Genomic DNA, 19,114 nt, shown 5'->3' on the forward strand with positions numbered 1-19,114 from the left:
ATTATTCATGGCATTCATAGTTTACCTAAATGGTATAGTCGTTTGAGTGCGTTTGTAAATTATCTCTAGCTATCTACTCCAATTTCAGAGCACTCTCGTGCAGGCATAGCATAGAATAACTGATGAATTTACCAATGCTCAACACCAGTTGAATGTGGCCGTGTCAGTAAATGTCTGCAAAAAAGCGTAATTCAATTGTTGCCAGCAGCACCGTTACAGTCACCAATGCTCTGGATAACATGAAAACTGCCTAACCAGCTCTGCTGAGCAGAGTAAACTGGTCAGAATGAGGTGTTCTCTCATTTGTGTCTGGAAACAGCTAGCAAGTTCACTTGGGTGCTTGACTGCCGTTGCGAAGTCGCTTTCATCTTCCCTGCTCGGATCACCCCTACTCCTTGGCCAGAGCATCTAGTGTGCGACAATATGACAACGCCCTGAATTTAAACGCAGAGAGCAAACTCTGACAGCCCAGATTGAATTTACAACACACCCTAAATCTAGCTAGTAATTTGTTAATATGCTAGCAAGAGGTTGTATAGCAACAGCATCAACTTCTGATAGACAGGCGAAGCGATAGTATGCTCAACTGAAAGGTTACCGTTCGTTTACAGTACACTAAAATGGACTTGTACTATATACTCATTAAGTATACAGTATGTTAGTATGGGTATTCGAACACAGTTAAAGACTGGGAAAATAGTTCGTTGTCCCAGCAGGCGACAAGCTTAGGTCTGCTTAAACCCAGAAACGCATTGAGATATTTTTGACATATTTCTGAGTAACCATCTCGATTTGCCTCTTCCTCTGTTTGAAAACTGTGATTATTCTTTATCGTTTGTCATTGCATAATAGCTCCACCATGCGACAGCGGGGCTACTCTTCCACGACGTCATATCCGGTCTCCTTGTATTGTTGTTCTTCCTGCCTGGCGGAGGGAGTGGGGCTGTGCTGACGGCTGGGAGGACGAGAGGAGCCACAAGAAAGATTTGGGAAGAGATAAGAGAGAAAGAGAAAAGGCCGTGGGTTAGGCATCAACCACCTTCAGATTACAACACCGTCTGACCAGTCACTAAACTGGGGGTGAAATGTCTTCGTCTACCAGTCGTCAGTTTAGCGAGAGCAGGGTCATTCCGACCAGGACGGTGTTGATCAACGATACAACGCAGCTACCTCATGACTATTGCACCACCCCAGGAGGCACTTTATTTTCGACCACTCCGGGAGGTAAAACCAACACATTTATAAATAGCATATTATTGCTTGTTTGTCCCGCCCCTGCCGTGGCAATGTGATTGGTTAGTGTTCAACAGCAGTAATTCTGAATCATGGTGGCTGCCTGCATAACAATGCAATATATTATTTATTGTAGAGGAGGCTGGTGGGAGGAGCTATAGGAGGACGGGCTCAGTGTAATAGCTGGAATGGATAATGGAACGGTATCGAACTCATCAAACATATATTCCATTCAAAACGAATGTATTTATATAGCCCTTCTTACATCAGCTGATATATCAAGTGCTAAAAACCCAGCCTAAAACCCCAAACAGCAAGCAATGCAGGTGTAGCAGCACCTGCATTCCTGCCATTACATTGAGCCCACCCTCCTAAAGCACATCCCACCAGTCGCCTCTAATTTATTGATTTATGCTCGATTGTGTCATTTGTCATTTTCAATAATTAGTCATGTTTTGAGCTAGTCTCTATTAAAAATAGACATGTCCATTTTATATATTATATAATAATTAACAGATTGCATTTTGCTCCCCCGTCGCCTACTGGAAAGATTTGCTTCCCTCCTGCGCGCCACTGTTTTGGTTCAGTGCAGTTAGAAAGCAGTAGTTGCACCACTGATATTTAAAACGAAAAGGCACCTGCAAAATAAAATATTGTATCTATTCGGTTGTGCTGTATCATTGTTTCATGTCCGATGCACTCCGGGTGTTGTCATTTCACTCTGCCTGTAAGAATCACAAAATGATCACGGGCATGTATGATTAGGCTTTGCTGTATCACAGCCTCTGGGAGAATTTTTTTAATGGATCGGACCCTTTTTTTCCCATTTTTGTCTGAAATGACATACCCAAATTTAACTGCCTGTAGTTCAGGACCTGAAGCAAGGATATGCATATTCTTGATACCATTTGAAGGGAAACACTTTGACGTTTTTGGAAATGTGAAATTAATGTAGGAAAATGTAACACATTAGATCTGGTAAAAGATAATACAAACAAAACAAGTTTTTTTGTTTTGTTTGTACCAACATCTTTGAAATGCAAGAGAAAGGCCATAATGTATTATTCCAGCCCAGGCGCAATTTAGATTTTGTCCACTAGATGACAGTGAATGCACAAAGTTGTAGATTGATTCGATGAACCATTGCATATCTGTTCAAAATGTTGCATCAAGGCTGCCAAAATGTGTCTAATTGGTTTATTAATACATTTTCAATTTCATAATTGTGCACTCTCCTCAAACAATAGCATGTTATTATTTCACTGTAATAGCTACTGTAAATTGGATAGTGCAGTTAGATTAACAAGAATTTAAACGTTCTGCCCATATCAGATATGTCTATGTCATGGGATTTCTTTTTTTGTTACTTACAACCTCATGCTAATCACATTAGCCTACGTTAGCTCAACTGCACCGTAGAGGTTGCTCGTGCTCTCTCGCCTCCTTCTCAAAACCAATTGGATGAGAAGGTCAGAGGTGAGGGACCTCTGGCTTTCTCATCCAGTGGGTTTTGAAGAAGAACTGAGGACTATGTACTTGAGATCTCCCAATGACCCAGAGGAGCCTTCCATCAGCTTTGTAGAAAACTGCATATCTGGTAGCTTGGAAGTAGATACTGAGAAATAATCAGTAGGCCTAATGTTACATGATTAAATCTGTGAAATCATTTCTCCCCCAATCTCTTTACAGGCATTTAACACCATTCTACATTTTTTACATCTATTTTCCCAACATCAATCACTTAAGTCACATTGTTCAAATGTTTTCATTCAGTTACAAAAGTAACAGTCCATGGCTGAGCCCTATATGTGAGTGCACTGTGGCTGCTTCGTGGTTAAAACAAAATATGTATAAGTACTGAAAAGCTTGGTTCTGGTGACTTTTTAAAAGGAAAAAACTCCAATAAAAATAATATTTCCACCTCCAGAAATGAGCTCAATAACGTATTGTTAAAATTATTATAGAATACAGGATGCAATTTCTTTCTGAAATAAGACATTTATCTTGACAAAATTAAGAGGGGAAAATTTGACTGAACATGAATTCGAGCCAACAAAATCATGTTCATCCCAAAAGGAGGGCATTGGAAATCTCTTTCCAGGTTCTTACAAAAGCCTAGGTCTTCATCAGGCATCCATATATAGGTGGGAGGTGAAAGGTCCTATATATAGGGGCTGTACTCGGTGACATCCCTTCCAGGAGGTAAAAAAATGTATAACAGTTGTTCACAATATTAAAATTTAATGTATTCAAATATATGATCATACACAAGGAATGGGATCAGTATTTACAGTAATATACATACAATATTCAATTAGGATCAAATAAAAACTCTAATTTGGACATTTTGAAACTATAAAAACAGTTTCAAGTCAAACTCCTAGTTAAGGCCAAGAGGAGGGTGTGCTAAGCTTGTGGATCCAGAAAGAATCCCTTTGAAGAAGTTTCCTCTCAATGTCCCCGCCCCTGCGTGACATCTTTGCCATTTCTTTTCCAATGTATCTCAGAGAACTAATAAGATGTCCAGCTTGTATGAACAACAACCGGATTGTTTGTCTCACCTGCCCGTATATTGCCGTGGTGATCTGTGTCTTAAGGCTTCTATGGGTTTTCCGTATGTAAGACAGACCACAAGGACATTTCAACATGTAAATAACATTGGTAGATAATTAGGCCTTTGATATTAAATCTTTGTCCTGTGCGGGGGTGGGTAAATCAGTTACATTTGTAAGTGAGGCTGCGTTGAGCACATTGGCCACACTTGTAATTACCCTCCGAAACCTTGTCCAAGCAAGTTTCCCTTTTCTCTGGTGGGTAATCAGATTTAACCACAATGTCTCTCATGTTTGGTTTTTAAAAGACCATATGTGAGGGATATTTTTAAAAATGGGTTTCAGTTAAAGCTGTCTAGGTAAAGTGTGACTACTTTGTAGAATCTCAAATATAAAATATATATGGAGCAATTTAGCAAGTACGATTTGTTATCTGTAATGGTTATGATAAATTAGGCATTGTTGTGCACCGTTGGTGTATAGATACATACTGTATATTGCAACAAAAACAAATCTGGCATTGTGTTTTTAAAAGGTTTATTTTATTTGAGTACTGGAGTTCAATATAATTTATTGTGGTAGAACTTAAGTAGAATAGTTGTGTTCTATTCATAAATACGGATTCCCCCTGTGTAGAATTGCAGGAAATTCTGAAAAATTAAAAATAATAATTGTACACCACCACTTTGACAGTCAGACGCCCATTCCAAGTCAGTGTTGTGCATAACATACGTCATCTTTTGTTTAAAATGGGTCTTTAAATGTATATAGAGCTAAACCGGTTTATGCTCTTGCCCTTTCTATTCACAGATGTGTGCATTTGTGTATTTGTATTCTGTGACTGTCATCAACCATTGTAATGATGGCAGGACGAAATGTGCAAAACAAGAAAACAGATTAATGAAATTTGATCTTGATTGGCCTGTATTTGCACTGCTACACAGTGCTACACTATTGCATGTTGATTGACAGTAAATTGAAGAAAACAACAATGACTGTTATAGATGTGATATAATCAACATATTAGAGGTCGACCGATTATGATTTCTCAACGCCGATACAGATTATTGGAGGACCCCAAAAAAAAAACTGATACCGGTTAATCGGCCGATTAAAAAAATTAATAATAATAAATCAATAAAAATGTATTTGTAATAATGACAATTACAACAATACTGAATGAACACTTATTTTAACTTAATGTAATATGTCAATGAAATCCATTTAGCCTCAAATAAATAATGAAACATGTTCAATTTGGTTTAAATAATGCAAAAGTGTTGGAGAACAAAGTAAAAGTGCAATATGTGCCATGTAAGAAAGCTAACGTTTAAATTCCTTGCTCAGGACATGAGAACATATGAAAGCTGGTGGTTCCTTTTAACATGAGTCTTCAATATTCCCAGGTAAGAAGTTTTAGGTTGTAGTTATTATAGGAATTACAAGACTATATCTCTCTCTACCATTTGTATTTCATTAACGTTTGACTATTGGATGTTCTTATAGGCACTTTAGTATTGCCAGTGTAACAGTATAGCTTCCGTCCTTCTCCTCGCTCGAACCAGAAACACAACGACAACAGCCACCCTCGAAGCAGCGTTACCCATGCAGAGCAAGGGAAACAACCACTCCAAGTCTCAGAGCGAGTGACATTTGAAACGCTATTAGCACGCACCCCGCTAACTAGCTAGCCATTCCACATCGGTTACACCAGCCTAATCTCGGTAGTTGATAGGCTTGAAGTCATAAACAGCACTGTGCTTGCGAAGATTTGCTGGCAAACGCACAAAAGTGCTGTTTGAATGAATGCTTACGAGCCTGCTGCTGCTTACCATCGCTCAGTCAGACTGCTCTATCAAATCATAAACTTAGTTATAACATGATAACACACAGAAATACGAGCCTTAGGTCATTAATATGGCCGAATCCGGAAACTATCATCTCAAAAAACAAGCCGTTTATTCCTTCAGTGAAATACGGAACTGTTCCATATTTTATCTAACGGGTGGCATCCATAAGTCTAAATATTCCTGTTACATTGCACAACCATCAATGTTATGTCATAATTACGTTAAATTCTGTCAAATTAGGTGGCCCAAACTGTTACATATACACTGACTCTGCGTGCAATGAATGCAAGAGAAGTGACACAATTTCACCTGGTTAATATTGTCTGCTAACCTGGATTTATTTTTATCTAAATATGCAGGTTTAAAAATATATACTTCTCTGTATTGATTTTAAGAAAGGCATTGATGTTTATGGTTAGGTACACATTGGAGCAACGATATGCACCGCATCGATTATATGCAACACAGGACACGCTAGATAAACTAGTAATATCATCAACCATGTGTAGTTAAATAGTGATTATGATTGATTGATTGATTGATTGATTGTTTTTTATAAGATAAGCTTAATGCTAGCTAGCAACTTACTGCATTCGCGTAACAGGCAGTCTCCTCGTGGAGTGCAATGTAATCAGGTGGTTAGAGAGTTGGACTAGTTAACTGTAAGGTTGCAAGATTGAATCCCCCGACCTGACAAGGTAAAAGTCTGTCATTCTGCCTCTTTATTTATTTATTTAACCTTTATTTAACTAGGCAAGTCAGTTAAGAACCAATTCTTATTTTCAATGACGGCCTGGGAACATTGGGTTAACTGCCTGTTCAGGGGCAGAACGACAGATTTGTACCTTGTCAGCTCGGGGGTTTGAACTTACAACCTTCCGGTTACTAGACCAACGCTCTAACCACTAGGCTACCCTGTTCCTAGGCCGTCATTGAAAATAAGAATGTGTTCTTAACTGACTTGCCTAATTAAATAAAGATGAAATAAAGGTGTAAAATAAAAAATAATTTTAAAAATCGTCCAAATCGGGTCCAAAAATACAGATTTCCGGTTGTTATGATAACTTGAAATCGGCCCTAATTAATCGGCAATTCACATGGTGTACCAGTTCTCTGAAGCAGGTTTGTAATACATATGTTGTCACCTTATTTCTTTTCAGTCAACGGTTGGAACTAATATGTCAATGATGTTACTAAATAATCACTCTCCTCCATCGTAGGGACCCGGATCATCTACGACCGTAAGTTCCTGTTGGACAGGCGTAACTCCCCCATCGCCCAGACCCCCCCGGCTCACCTGCCCATCATCCCCGGGGTGACCAGCCTCAACGTCCTCACCGAGAACGGGAGGAACGAGGTCAACAACCGCATCAAACCCAACAACAGTCATGGCAAGACAGCCACCGGTCAGTAGGCTACTATTACACTGAGAAGTATTGTTAGAATATATATCGGGCAGGTTTCTCAGACACAGGTTAAGCCTAGTCTTGAACAAAGAAGCAACCAAGAAACTCCATTGAAAGTGCGCTTTAGTCCAGGACTAGGTTCATCTGTTCAGAAAACCGTCCATACATGTACCTCTATAGTGCTGCTACTACTAGTCATTTTAATATTAGAATACCTATCACATTACACATTTAGTAATGACAGGATGCATTTGAAAGTTCACGCACGGTCAAACTTTGGTATGACTTAGGTACATTGGTAAGCACACCAATGACGGCATTAATGATACGTAATTAAAGAAAGACAACATCAACGATACGTAATAAAAGATAGACAACATTAACGATACGTAATTAAAGAAAGACAACATTAACGATACGTAATAATAGAAAGACAACATTAACGATACGTAATTAAAGAAAGACAACATTAACGATACGTAATAAAAGAAAGACAACATTAACGATACGTAATTAAAGATAGACAACATTAACGATACGTAATTAAAGAAAGACAACATTAACGATACGTAATAAAAGAAAGACAACATTAACGATACGTAATTAAAGATAGACAACATTAACAATACGTAATTAAAGAAAGACAACATTAACGATACGTAATTAAAGAAAGACAACATTAACAATACGTAATTAAAGAAAGACAACATTAATGATACGCAATTAAAGAAAGACAACATTAACAATACGTAATTAAAGAAAGACAACATTAATGATACGCAATTAAAGAAAGACAACATTAACGATACGTAATAAAAGAAAGACAACATTAACGATAAGTAATTAAAGCCAACATTAACGATACGTAATTAAAGAAAGACAACATTAACGATACGTAATAAAAGATAGACAACATTAACAATACGTAATTAAAGAAAGACGACATTAACGATACGTAATAAAAGATAGACAACATTAACAATACGTAATTAAAGAAAGACAACATTAACGATATGCAATTAAAGAAAGACAACATTAACGATACGTAATAAAAGATAGACAACATTAACGATACGTAATAAAAGATAGACAACATTAACGATACGTAATAAAAGATAGACAACATTAACAATACGTAATTAAAGAAAGACAACATTAACAATACGTAATTAAAGAAAGACAACATTAACGATACGTAATTAAAGAAAGACAACATTAACGATACGTAATAAAAGACAACATTAACGATACGTAATAAAAGACAACATTAACGATACGTAATAAAAGACAACATTAACGATACGTAATAAAAGATAGACAACATTAACGATACGTAATAAAAGATAGACAACATTAACGATACGTAATAAAAGATAGACAACATTAACGATACGTAATAAAAGATAGACAACATTAACGATACGTAATTAAAGATAGACAACATTAACGATACGTAATAAAGAAAGACAACATTAACGATACGTAATAAAAGAAAGACAACATTAACGATACGTAATAAACGACGACATTAACAATACGTAATTAAAGAAAGACAACATTAACGATACGTAATTAAAGAAAGACAACATTAACCATACGTAATTAAAGAAAGATGACATTAACGATACGTAATTAAAAGAAAGACGACATTAACGATACGTAATAAAAGAAAGACGACATTAACCATACGCAATTAAAGAAAGACGACATTAACGATACGTAATTAAAGAAAGACAACATTAACGATACGTAATTAAAGAAAGACGACATTAACGATACGTAATAAAAGAAAGACAACATTAATGATACGTAATAGAAGGACGACACTTCTTCCAGCCTATTCCACACCATAGCCTCCTGAATTTGCAAGATAATCTTCTTTCATGTTGATTAAAATGTGTCACTGACTCGCCCATGGATTGATGGTCCAGCATTTTCTCAATTAATATTTTGTTGTTCGGCTAGCCATGTGTAGCATATACGGCCAGCCATGTGCAACATATACGGCCAGCCATGTGCAACATATACGGCCAGCCATGTGCAACATATACGGCCAGCCATGTGCAACATATACGGCCAGCCATGTGCAACATATACGGCCAGCCATGTGTAGCATATACGGCCAGCCATGTGCAACATATACGGCCAGCCATGTGCAACATATACGGCCAGCCATGTGCAACATATACGGCCAGCCATGTGCAACATATACGGCCAGCCATGTGCAACATATACGGCCAGCCATGTGTAGCATATACGGCCAGCCATGTGCAACATATACGGGCAGTTACAAGCCTGCTGGAGGTAGTGCCAACTGCGTGATCAATATCCACCTTCATAACATGGATGAAGCCTGAACTGGAATGTGGCTGGCTAGCTGTATACAAGCCTAAGTAGGTCTAGCTTCCATCTTAGTATAGAGTACAATGCTTTAGAGTATACTGTTGGTTACATTTTATTTGTGTTCTTGTGTTTAAAGGTGAGGACGCTCAGTTCGAGATGGACATCTAACCACCCCTGAGGAACCTCAACGGAACAACAGAAGAAGGAACTGACCTTGTACCTGTGCTGTGCACCAGTGGCTTGGCTTGTAGAAACCAATTTTTGTGAGCCCTCACGTCAATCATGGCAGCCATCTTCTTTAGCTCTCTGTCTCGCCGTCGCTGGGTGTGATGTATGTAAACCATGCGGATAAACTATACCATATAATACGGTGGCTCTGTTTCAATGTCCATGCTAGGATACCACTTAGAATGAAGCAATGTATTTGACATGTTTTCCCCTAAGTGGTATAGTAGTGGGATATTGGAATGCAGTCTTCATGTACTGTAGCCAACTCTTCTATCGTTGTCAAGCCATACACAGAGGCGTTGGCTACAGTACAAACCAACTGGGCTACCAGGCTATGGCCAACCCTGAGACCTAGTGGGAGACTGCTGGTCTATTCGAACAGGTCTCAGGGTTACAACTGGCATATTTGTATGTACTTCAGCCACACAGCAAGAGAAAGGGTCTGAAACCAGAGATATTCTTACCCATTAACTAAATGTAGACGCCCAAGTCAATGCAGTAATCTAAGATGTCCATTCTGTATGTCTGTACTACCAGAGCACACTAAACACAGCCTTCTTTACCACTTCAGACTTTTTATAATGGGGCCCAGGAAACTGTGCAACATGTACTACTTCTACTACTTTGTAGAGCAAAGTACCGGCCTTAGAATCTTCAGTCAGAAGGATTGATATAAACAAATAGTTTGGTTTACATTTTCATTTCTTTTTTAAATGACTGAATATGCTCCAATGTCTCATAGCTGCCTGTTTTATAGTCCGTTAGGTTACCAACAATTAAATTAATATGGACGATGTGACAGATTAGTTTTTTCTTCAGATTAGCTGAGAATTTCAATGTCATTCCAAGCCTTGAATTATCCATCACCAATACAAGTCTGACTTTATGTTGTGTTTTGGTTCTTTCTGGTAAAGGATTTTATGAAGATTGGGCTTTTGGTTTGTGGTGATGATTTGATTGATTTGCAAATGGAAGGAGCAAATTAACTGATACATTACTTACAAGATTACAAGACAATAGTTAGGTTTAAACAGTCTGATATTTGCTGTATTTGAATGAACTACATAAACACAGATTTATTAGAAAATGAGACAGGAAAAAGTTTACAAATGTGAATAATTTCCAACATTTTTTCTATGCATTTTATTACATACATTACTTCTATCTTGACATTGAACTTTTGTCAATGTCAAATACCAAATGGACATGAAAGGAAGAGCTGAGACCATTTTTTCATCAGACATTGATACTGTATTACAGACATCCCTTGTTTAGGTAATAGACTTCCACCGTCTTTCTTACCTTCATCTCTTCTTCTTCTTCTTTCAGTCTACTGTGCTAAGTGTCTCTACCCCATGCCTTACACATTACATACCAAGATAAAAGGTTGCTACTAAAATGGAGTTCCTTGTCTACTGATTCAAATGACCCTCAACCAGAAAATAGTTATTTTAAACAGACTTTTATGTTTGTATTTAGCACTTGAAAATATATATTTTTTTTAATACATTTTTTTAAACCGTTTTTTTTGCTGTTATACAGATCATGGCCATTATTGTTTTGGATGATCATACTGTTACCATAACTAAAACTGTCAGCAATTAAACCACATTTTCATTCCATCTCTAGGTCCTCTCTTATTCAGATTATATATTTTTTTAAATGATTATATATTAAATGCAATCATTGGATTTGATTGAAGGAGAGAAACTGTTATTTGGCTTTCTGAGAAATTATAAAATTCCAGTCTATTAATGTGGAAAATGTTTGTGTTAAACATATAGAGCAATTGTATCCATTTTGAATTGCACATGTTTCTGTTGGATTAGGATTGTAACTCTTTGTTTTGAAGTAGGCCCTTAGCTATTGTTTTATGGGAAACCAGCTTGAGGCCAGTTTGGTTCTACATGGAGGGCTTTTTACATTGTATTTTTTTCGTAAAAAAAGATTTGAAACAAGAAACCTAACTTCTGTTCCGATTTGAAATAACTTTATTTTCATAGAAATGCCAATGCCATTGGACACTGTTACAGCAAGATCAATAAAGTTCCTTGAAGATTGTGCTGTTGTTCTCTATTTTGTCTTCAAACAGTTGCATGGTTGAAATCACACGTGGTTTTACATGGTTGAAATCACACGTGGTTTTACATGGTTGAAATCACACGTGGTTTTACATGGTTGAAATCACACGTGGTTTTACATGGTTGAAATCACACGTGGTTTTACATGGTTGAAATCACACGTGGTTTTACATGGTTGAAATCACACGTGGTTGTACATGGTTGAAATCACACGTGGTTGTACATGGTTGAAATCACACGTGGTTGTACATGGTTGAAATCACAATGATAACAAAGAAAGATTAATTTATTGTCCAATGTACATGACTGTCCAACAATGTCTCTTCTGCTTTATCCCATAAATACAGTGCCTTGCAAGAGTATTTAGATCTCTTGAACTTATTTACATTTTCTTTGTTATAAAGTAGGATTAAAATTGATTAAATTGTATTTTTTTGTCAACAATCTACACAAAATACTCTAATGTAAAAGTGGAAGAATTATGTATGTATATATATGTAATATTGATAAATTAAATAACAAAAAAATGTGTTGTGGCATACACCTCCGTGAGTCAATACATGTTAAACTCCTTTGGCAGTGATTAAAGCTGTGATTCATCTTGAGTAAGTCTAAGAGCTTTCCACACCTGGATTGTGCCATATTAGCCCATTTATTTATTTTCATAATTTTCTAAGCACTGTCAAGATGTTGGGGATCATGTCTAGACAGAAATTTTGGATCCTTGCTATAGATTTTCAAGCAGATTTAAGTCAAAACTGTAATTTGGTAAGCAACTTCAGTGTAGATTTGGCCTTGAGCTGTAGGTTATTGTCCTGCTGAAAGGTGAATTCCTCTCCCAGTGTCTGGTGTAAAGCAACCTGAAGCATGTTTTCCTCTAGGATTTTGCCTGTGCTTAGTTCCATCCTGTTTATTTACCGATGTCAAGCATACCCATACCATGATGCAGCCACCACCATGCTTGAAAACAAAGAGGCAGTTACTCAGTGATGTGTTGTGTTAGATTTGCCCCAAACATAAGGGTTTGTATTTATGCCAAAAGGTGTTTTCCTTTGCTGTGTTTTTTTCTTCTTCCCAGTAATAATTTAGTGCCTTGTTGCAAACAAGATGCATGTTTTGGTATATTTGTGTTCTTTTCACTCTGTAATTTAAGTCATTATTGTGGAGTCACTACGATGTTGTTGGTCCATCCTCAGTTTTCTCCCATCACAGCCATTGAACTTTGTAACTGTTTTAAAATGACCAATGGCCTCATGGTAACATCCCTGAGTGTTTCATTCCTGTCCTGCAGCTCAGTTCTGAAGGAACTGAGGGTGATGTGGGTGATTTAATGTGGGTGATTTAATACATAATCCACGGCCATGCTTAAAGAGATATTCAATGTCTGATTTGTTATTGTTTCCCATCTACCAATCACTGCCCTTCTTTATGAGGCTTTCAAAAAGCTCCCTTGTCTTTGTAGTTGAATCTGTGCTTGAAATTCAATACTTGACTGAGGGACCTTACAGATATACAGTATGTATGGGGACAGAGTAGTAGTCATTCAAAAATCATGTCAACCCCTATTATTTCACACAGACTAAGTCCATGTAACTTATTATGTGATTTGCTAAGCCAAATTTGACTCCTGAACTCATTTAGGCTTGCCTAAATAAATGGTCTGAATACTTATTCAACGACTATATTTGAATTCTAATTTTTATTCCATCTTTAAAAATATATATACATTTTTCTTCCACGTTGACAGAGTATTGAGTAGATTGTTGACAAAAAATGACAATTAAATCCATTTGAATCCCACTTTGTAACAAAAACATGTGAAGAAATCCAAGGGGGTACAGTATATATATCTGCAAAGTTCGAGCAGGTTCTGGAGGTGAACGTGTACGCAGTATGATCAATAAAAAGAAAAGAGAATCCACTGCAATCTATTTTCCCAAGTGTGTTTAATTTCATGCTTGGATGCACTGCACACATTGAAGAGTCTTCTTTTTTTGTTGATCACAGTTAGAGGAATCTTCTCTCTATTCCAGATCATTCTCCTGTCACATGTTCTTGATTCTTGATTGATAATATTTGTAATAACAGTCATGTCATGCAACACAACATCCCTTTTTAACCCTGGCCCTTGACTGGTTATAGAGGCCTGCTATGACAACATGAGGCTATGGGTTCCTCTTACTCTGCCCAAGAGTTGGTTATTGAAGAGCCCTGGTGTAGGATCTTTTTTTGATCACTAGGTGGTGTGCAATGTCAAATGTTTGAAGTACAGCAGATCCAAGTGATGAGGTGTGTGCGTGCATGTGTCTGTTTTATGTGCCTGTGTGCATGTGTAAAGGACGTAAACTTCTTGCTTAAGTTTAACATATGCTTCCCAATGGAAACCATTTGCGCATATATTATGACGCCATTTTGTGACGTTTTTGTTTCTTTTTGTGTTCATTTAGCCAAAGTCAAAAATGGCTAAATTAATTACAGATTTCTTGAGTTATTTTTATTTTGAGGAAGTGTACTGACTATGTGGCGTCTCAAGAGGGACAAACAATAAATCATATTGCCGTTTTTCAAGCGAAGGTATTTTAAGGGAGTATGCGTGCATAGATATTCACTTCACCTAGCTGAGTTCAGATAGGAGCAAACCTGAACCTACTGTATGTATGTGTAACAGTAGAGACATTACGTCCGTCCCCTCGCCCCGACCTGGGCGCGAACCAGGGACACTCTGCACACGTCAACAGCCACCCATCACTTCACAAAGGGTCTCAGAGCAAGTGATGTCACCGATTGAAACGCCACTAGCGCGCACCACCGCTAACTAGCTAGCCATTTCACATCGGCTACATATGCAGATGCCTTTCGCGAGTACCTCTTCCTCCTGATTCGGCTCACACAAGGCTCAAACCCCAGACCTCTGACTCGCTAGCACACGTGACCACCCTCCTAAGGCGTCTTACCAGTCAGCCCCACACGTAAAGCTAGCTATGCACAACTGTAGATCCAGGTCACTGCACAACTATAAAGGACCTCACGCTGCTTGCTTAGCAAGTACCACTTCCTCCTGATTTGGCTCACACTGAGGTTCGAACCCAAGACCTCTGCCTTGATAGCATGCGTGACCGCCCTCCTGAAGGGTCTGACCAGTCTAAAGATGTAGACACTTGCATCATTTGGATTTTTCCAACTGATTAGTGAAGACAAAATCTGTACACCGGAACAAAGTTGTCACATCCCACAGTCTGTTGACAGACACTACAATTATGCAATTGGGCCCAAGGGGGTGTAGTATATTGACCAATATACCATGCCTAATGCTGCATTTATAACCAATTGGCAAAGTGGTATTTACCTTATATGACTGGAAAAATCCATCTGCATGCCCCTCCAACACTTAACTACAAGTGGGAAATTAATCTCAGATTTCTCTCAAATGCTGACCTCTGACATCACCTACTGACGAAATTATCTCGATACAGCATGTTCTGAAGTTAAATGTAACAAAAAATATATTTATAAAAAGTAATCAATAGTATGGTTTTTGAACACTATAATTTGTTTACAAGCATAATAGCTGTACTTTTAGTTTATGGTTGACAACGCAGCTTGTTGACCATTAGCCAATTGCCATTTCTCAACAAGTTCAAAGCATGTGAATGCAGCCAACTGGTATTTACGACTTCAAAACGGGTAATTACCAACTTCCCAATTGGTTATGGATGCAGGATAAGGGCTGTTCTTATGCAAAACGCAAAGCAGAGTGCCTGGATACTGTCTTTAGCAGTGGTATATTGGGCATATATCACAAACCCCTGAGGTGCTTTATTGTCATTATAAACTGGTTACCAACTTAAATTGAATTGTAAACAAGAAGTTTTGCTTCATACCATGGTATATTGTCTGATATAGACACGACTGACGGATCACCACCTCAAGCTGAACTTCGGCAAGACGGAGCTGCTCTTCCTCCCGGGGAAGGACTGCCCGTTCCATGATCTCGCCATCACGGTTGACAACTCCATTGTGTCCTCCTCCCAGAGCGCTTAGAACCTTGGCGTGATCCTGGACAACACCCTGTCGTTCTCAACTAACATCAAGGCGGTGGCCCGTTCCTGTAGGTTCATGCTCTACAACATCCGCAGAGTACGACCCTGCCTCACACAGGAAGCGGCGCAGGTCCTAATCCAGGCACTTGTCATCTCCCGTCTGGATTATTGCAACTCGCTGTTGGCTGGGCTCCCTGCCTGTGCCATTAAACCCCTACAACTCATCCAGAACGCCGCAGCCCGTCTAGTGTTCAACCTTCCCAAGTTCTCTCACGTCACCCCGCTCCTCCGCTCTCTCCACTGGCTTCCAGTTGAAGCTCGCATCCGCTACAAGACCATGGTGCTTGCCTACGGAGCTGTGAGGGGAACGGCACCTCGGTACCTCCAGGCTCTGATCAGGCCCTACACCCAAATAAGGGCACTGCGTTCATCCACCTCTGGCCTGCTCGCCTCCCTACCACTGAGGAAGTACAGTTCCCGCTCAGCCCAGTCAAAACTGTTCGCTGCTCTGGCTCCCCAATGGTGGAACAAACTCCCTCACGACGCCAGGACAGCGGAGTCAATCACCACCTTCCGGAGACACCTGAAACCCCACCTCTTTAAGGAATACCTAGGATAGGATAAAGTAATCCTTCTCACCCCCCCCTTAAAATATTTAGATGCACTATTGTAAAGTGGCTGTTCCACTGGATGTCATAAGGTGAATGCACCAATTTGTATGTCGCTCTGGATAAGAGCGTCTGCTAAATTACTTAAATGTAAATGTAATGTAATGACTGGAATGCTGTTTCAGCCAATCAGCATCCAGGGCCCAAACTACCCTGTTGATAACTGGCAAGTAAGATAACTGGTATTATCTTACCAGTTAATAATACCAGTCATTTTATTTACATTTACATTTACATTTAAGTCATTTAGTCTGTCAACGAGATACTCTATTAGTAGCAGCGCACTAACTTTGCACCATGTGCTGCCTTTGGTCTTCACAAGGTCTGGTGGGCCGCACTGAAAATTGGTTATATATCTTTGGCATCAAAATTTGCCAAAAATAGTCCTCTATCCATCGTTTTCTGATATATATATTTTTATTATTTATTTTTTTGTCCCCAATTGGCAGTTATGATCTTTTCTCATCACTGCAACTCTCCTTTAGAGAGGCAAAGGTCAAGAGCCATGCATCCTCCAAAACATGACCCTGCCAAGCCGCACTGCTTGCTTAACCAGGAAGCCAGCCACCCCAATGTGTCGTATACTGAGTTGGCCTCCCTACATGGGCCATATGTTTGACACTCCTCTTCTACAGTATGTGTACGCACTGGAAAGACAAGTGCATTTGCCTGTTTTTGAGAGATACTCATGGCTCCTTCTCCAGTCAGCATGGCTCCACTAATTGCTTTTGTGATAAATCTCATTACCCATCAGTGGTTAATAAAACACTTAGAAGAAGCACTTCTCCTCATACTAATATTCTTTACAGGGACTTAATCACATCTGAAACAGATCTGGGTTCGGATACTATTTGAAATATTTTTGAAATACTTTATCTGGGCTTGATTGAGCTAGCCTGGCTCAATGGGCCTGATAAAATAGTTATAAAAGTGCAAACTCTGCCCATCTGGGACCCAAGGCAGATTTAGAGTAAATGCTAAAGGTGTTTGAAAGATTTCAAACAATATTTGAACACAGGTCTGCTTTCCACAGGGAATCAGTCTAATCATGTCTGAAACATTATCTTCCTTCATGTTTAACTCAGTTATTTTACACAAAAGCTTCTGGTATGTTATTAATTGTGTTACGAAACCCATAACTAGCCTTAATATATTGTTGCACTCTATGGCTAGGAGTGCTAGGCCTAGCTACATGTCACCTGCATGATTGTGTGTATTTATGAGAGAAATTAGCGTTTGAAGACCATTTTGATTAAATGTTTGAAGACAGGAAGTCTTGTTTTAGAATAGAGCCTCAAAGTTGTGATGTTAAATTTCATAATTACAGCGAGCTCCATTTAACTTACCGCTTTGGCTCAACTCTCTCCTACATAGTGGAAAGTTTCTAGGAAGCCATACACAAAATTAAAATTAATCAATCGACCAAATGGGTCATCATTTCATGGAATCTGTGAAGAAAGAAACCACATGAAAAAAGCTTTGAGCAAGATAAGTCCAAAAAATGGTTTCTCATCAAGTAAATGTTATTTATTTGTTAGAGGTTTCAAGATGCTTGTATCTAAACAGTTGAGTCAACATGGAAAACTGATTAGATTTGCAAGAAGTCATTGACGTAAGGGAATTTAGTATTTTTCTCACCCAACTCTTTAAGAATATATATTTTTATCCTATTGTTAGTAGTTACTGTCTTGACTCATCGCTACAACTCCCGCACAGACTCAGGAGAGGCAAACTCTTGAACAACCAAGCTGCGCTGTTTCTTAACACAGCGCACATCCTTCCCAGAAGCCAGCCGCACCAATGTGTCAGAGGAAACTGTACACCTAGTCACTAGTTCACGATGAGACAAGGATGTCCCTGCCTGTCAAACACTCCCTAACCCGTACGATGCTAGGCCAATTGTGCACCGCCCCATGGGTCTCCCACTTGCGAACCCAGAGTCTGGTGACACAGCTAGCACTGTAATGCAGTGCCGTAGACCACTGCGCCACCCGGGAGGCCCATGTCACTCAACTTTTAACCTGAATCCAATGACAGAGTGACATTATTGTTTATTTCAAGTTGAATTCACGTTAGTTGACAACCAAATGTAAATCAAAACTAGAGGTCTGTGCCCAGTGGGTGGCCTACGTTAAAAGTGTTAAGAAAGATACAAAGTGTTTGTTAGGTGTAAAGCCTGTTTTAAAAGATTATTAAAATGATTAAAACACAACAAAGCGATTGGGATTGTGTTTTGGGTTTGAGAAATACAGATAGACAAGGTTTTAAAATGGTTGTGGTAGTATTTCATTCAGTACAGAAATGTGTAGGCAGCTTCACTTACCCCGTCCCGTGGCTCAACTTACCCCATACCCAGGGTAAGTTGTGCCAAGAGACCACTTTTTTTGGACAAGCTATGTTTTCAAAACTGTAGTGTTTACATTAATTTGGATTATTTCCAGGGATACACAACATTCTGAAATGTATTTACATATATTTGCTAGAAAGAATACTATATTTCCCTTGACAGAGGGATGCTCAATGCAAAACAAATGGCTCAATTTACCCCACTGTCCCTTACTCGGCCTGTTTCTTCTTTTACATCCTCTGACAATAACAAGATGATGATCAACATTGTGTGTGTGTGTATACAACACCTGAAGTCCATTGAGCCAATCAGAAACGGTCCTTTTCTGATTCATCCTTAGTAGAAAAGACATAGGGAGAATGAAGC

General features: G+C 38.7%; 1 protein-coding gene across 1 annotated transcript; it reads left to right on the forward strand.

The window, feature by feature from the left end:
* The first annotated feature begins 900 nt into the window (after positions 1-900).
* Positions 901-11,673, forward strand: LOC124041137 (eukaryotic translation initiation factor 4E-binding protein 2-like). Its single transcript, XM_046358348.1, has 3 exons — positions 901-1,224; positions 6,856-7,041; positions 9,521-11,673. Exons 1-3 carry the CDS (start codon positions 1,086-1,088, stop codon positions 9,550-9,552), a joined length of 357 nt encoding a protein of 118 aa, XP_046214304.1. The 5' UTR covers positions 901-1,085; the 3' UTR covers positions 9,553-11,673.
* Positions 11,674-19,114: the final 7,441 nt, after the last annotated feature.

Source organism: Oncorhynchus gorbuscha, linkage group LG08 (genome assembly GCF_021184085.1).
Source record: "Oncorhynchus gorbuscha isolate QuinsamMale2020 ecotype Even-year linkage group LG08, OgorEven_v1.0, whole genome shotgun sequence".
Taxonomy (NCBI): Eukaryota; Metazoa; Chordata; class Actinopteri; order Salmoniformes; family Salmonidae; genus Oncorhynchus; species Oncorhynchus gorbuscha.

Bases quoted from the DNA above. Each gene is read 5' to 3' on its own strand.
- LOC124041137 (XM_046358348.1), top strand. From the start codon at position 1,086: ATGTCTTCGTCTACCAGTCGTCAGTTTAGCGAGAGCAGGGTCATTCCG. The intron at 1,225-6,855 runs GTAAAACCAACA...CCTCCATCGTAG, and splicing joins ATTTTCGACCACTCCGGGAG to GGACCCGGATCATCTACGAC. The intron at 7,042-9,520 runs GTCAGTAGGCTA...TTGTGTTTAAAG, and splicing joins TCATGGCAAGACAGCCACCG to GTGAGGACGCTCAGTTCGAG.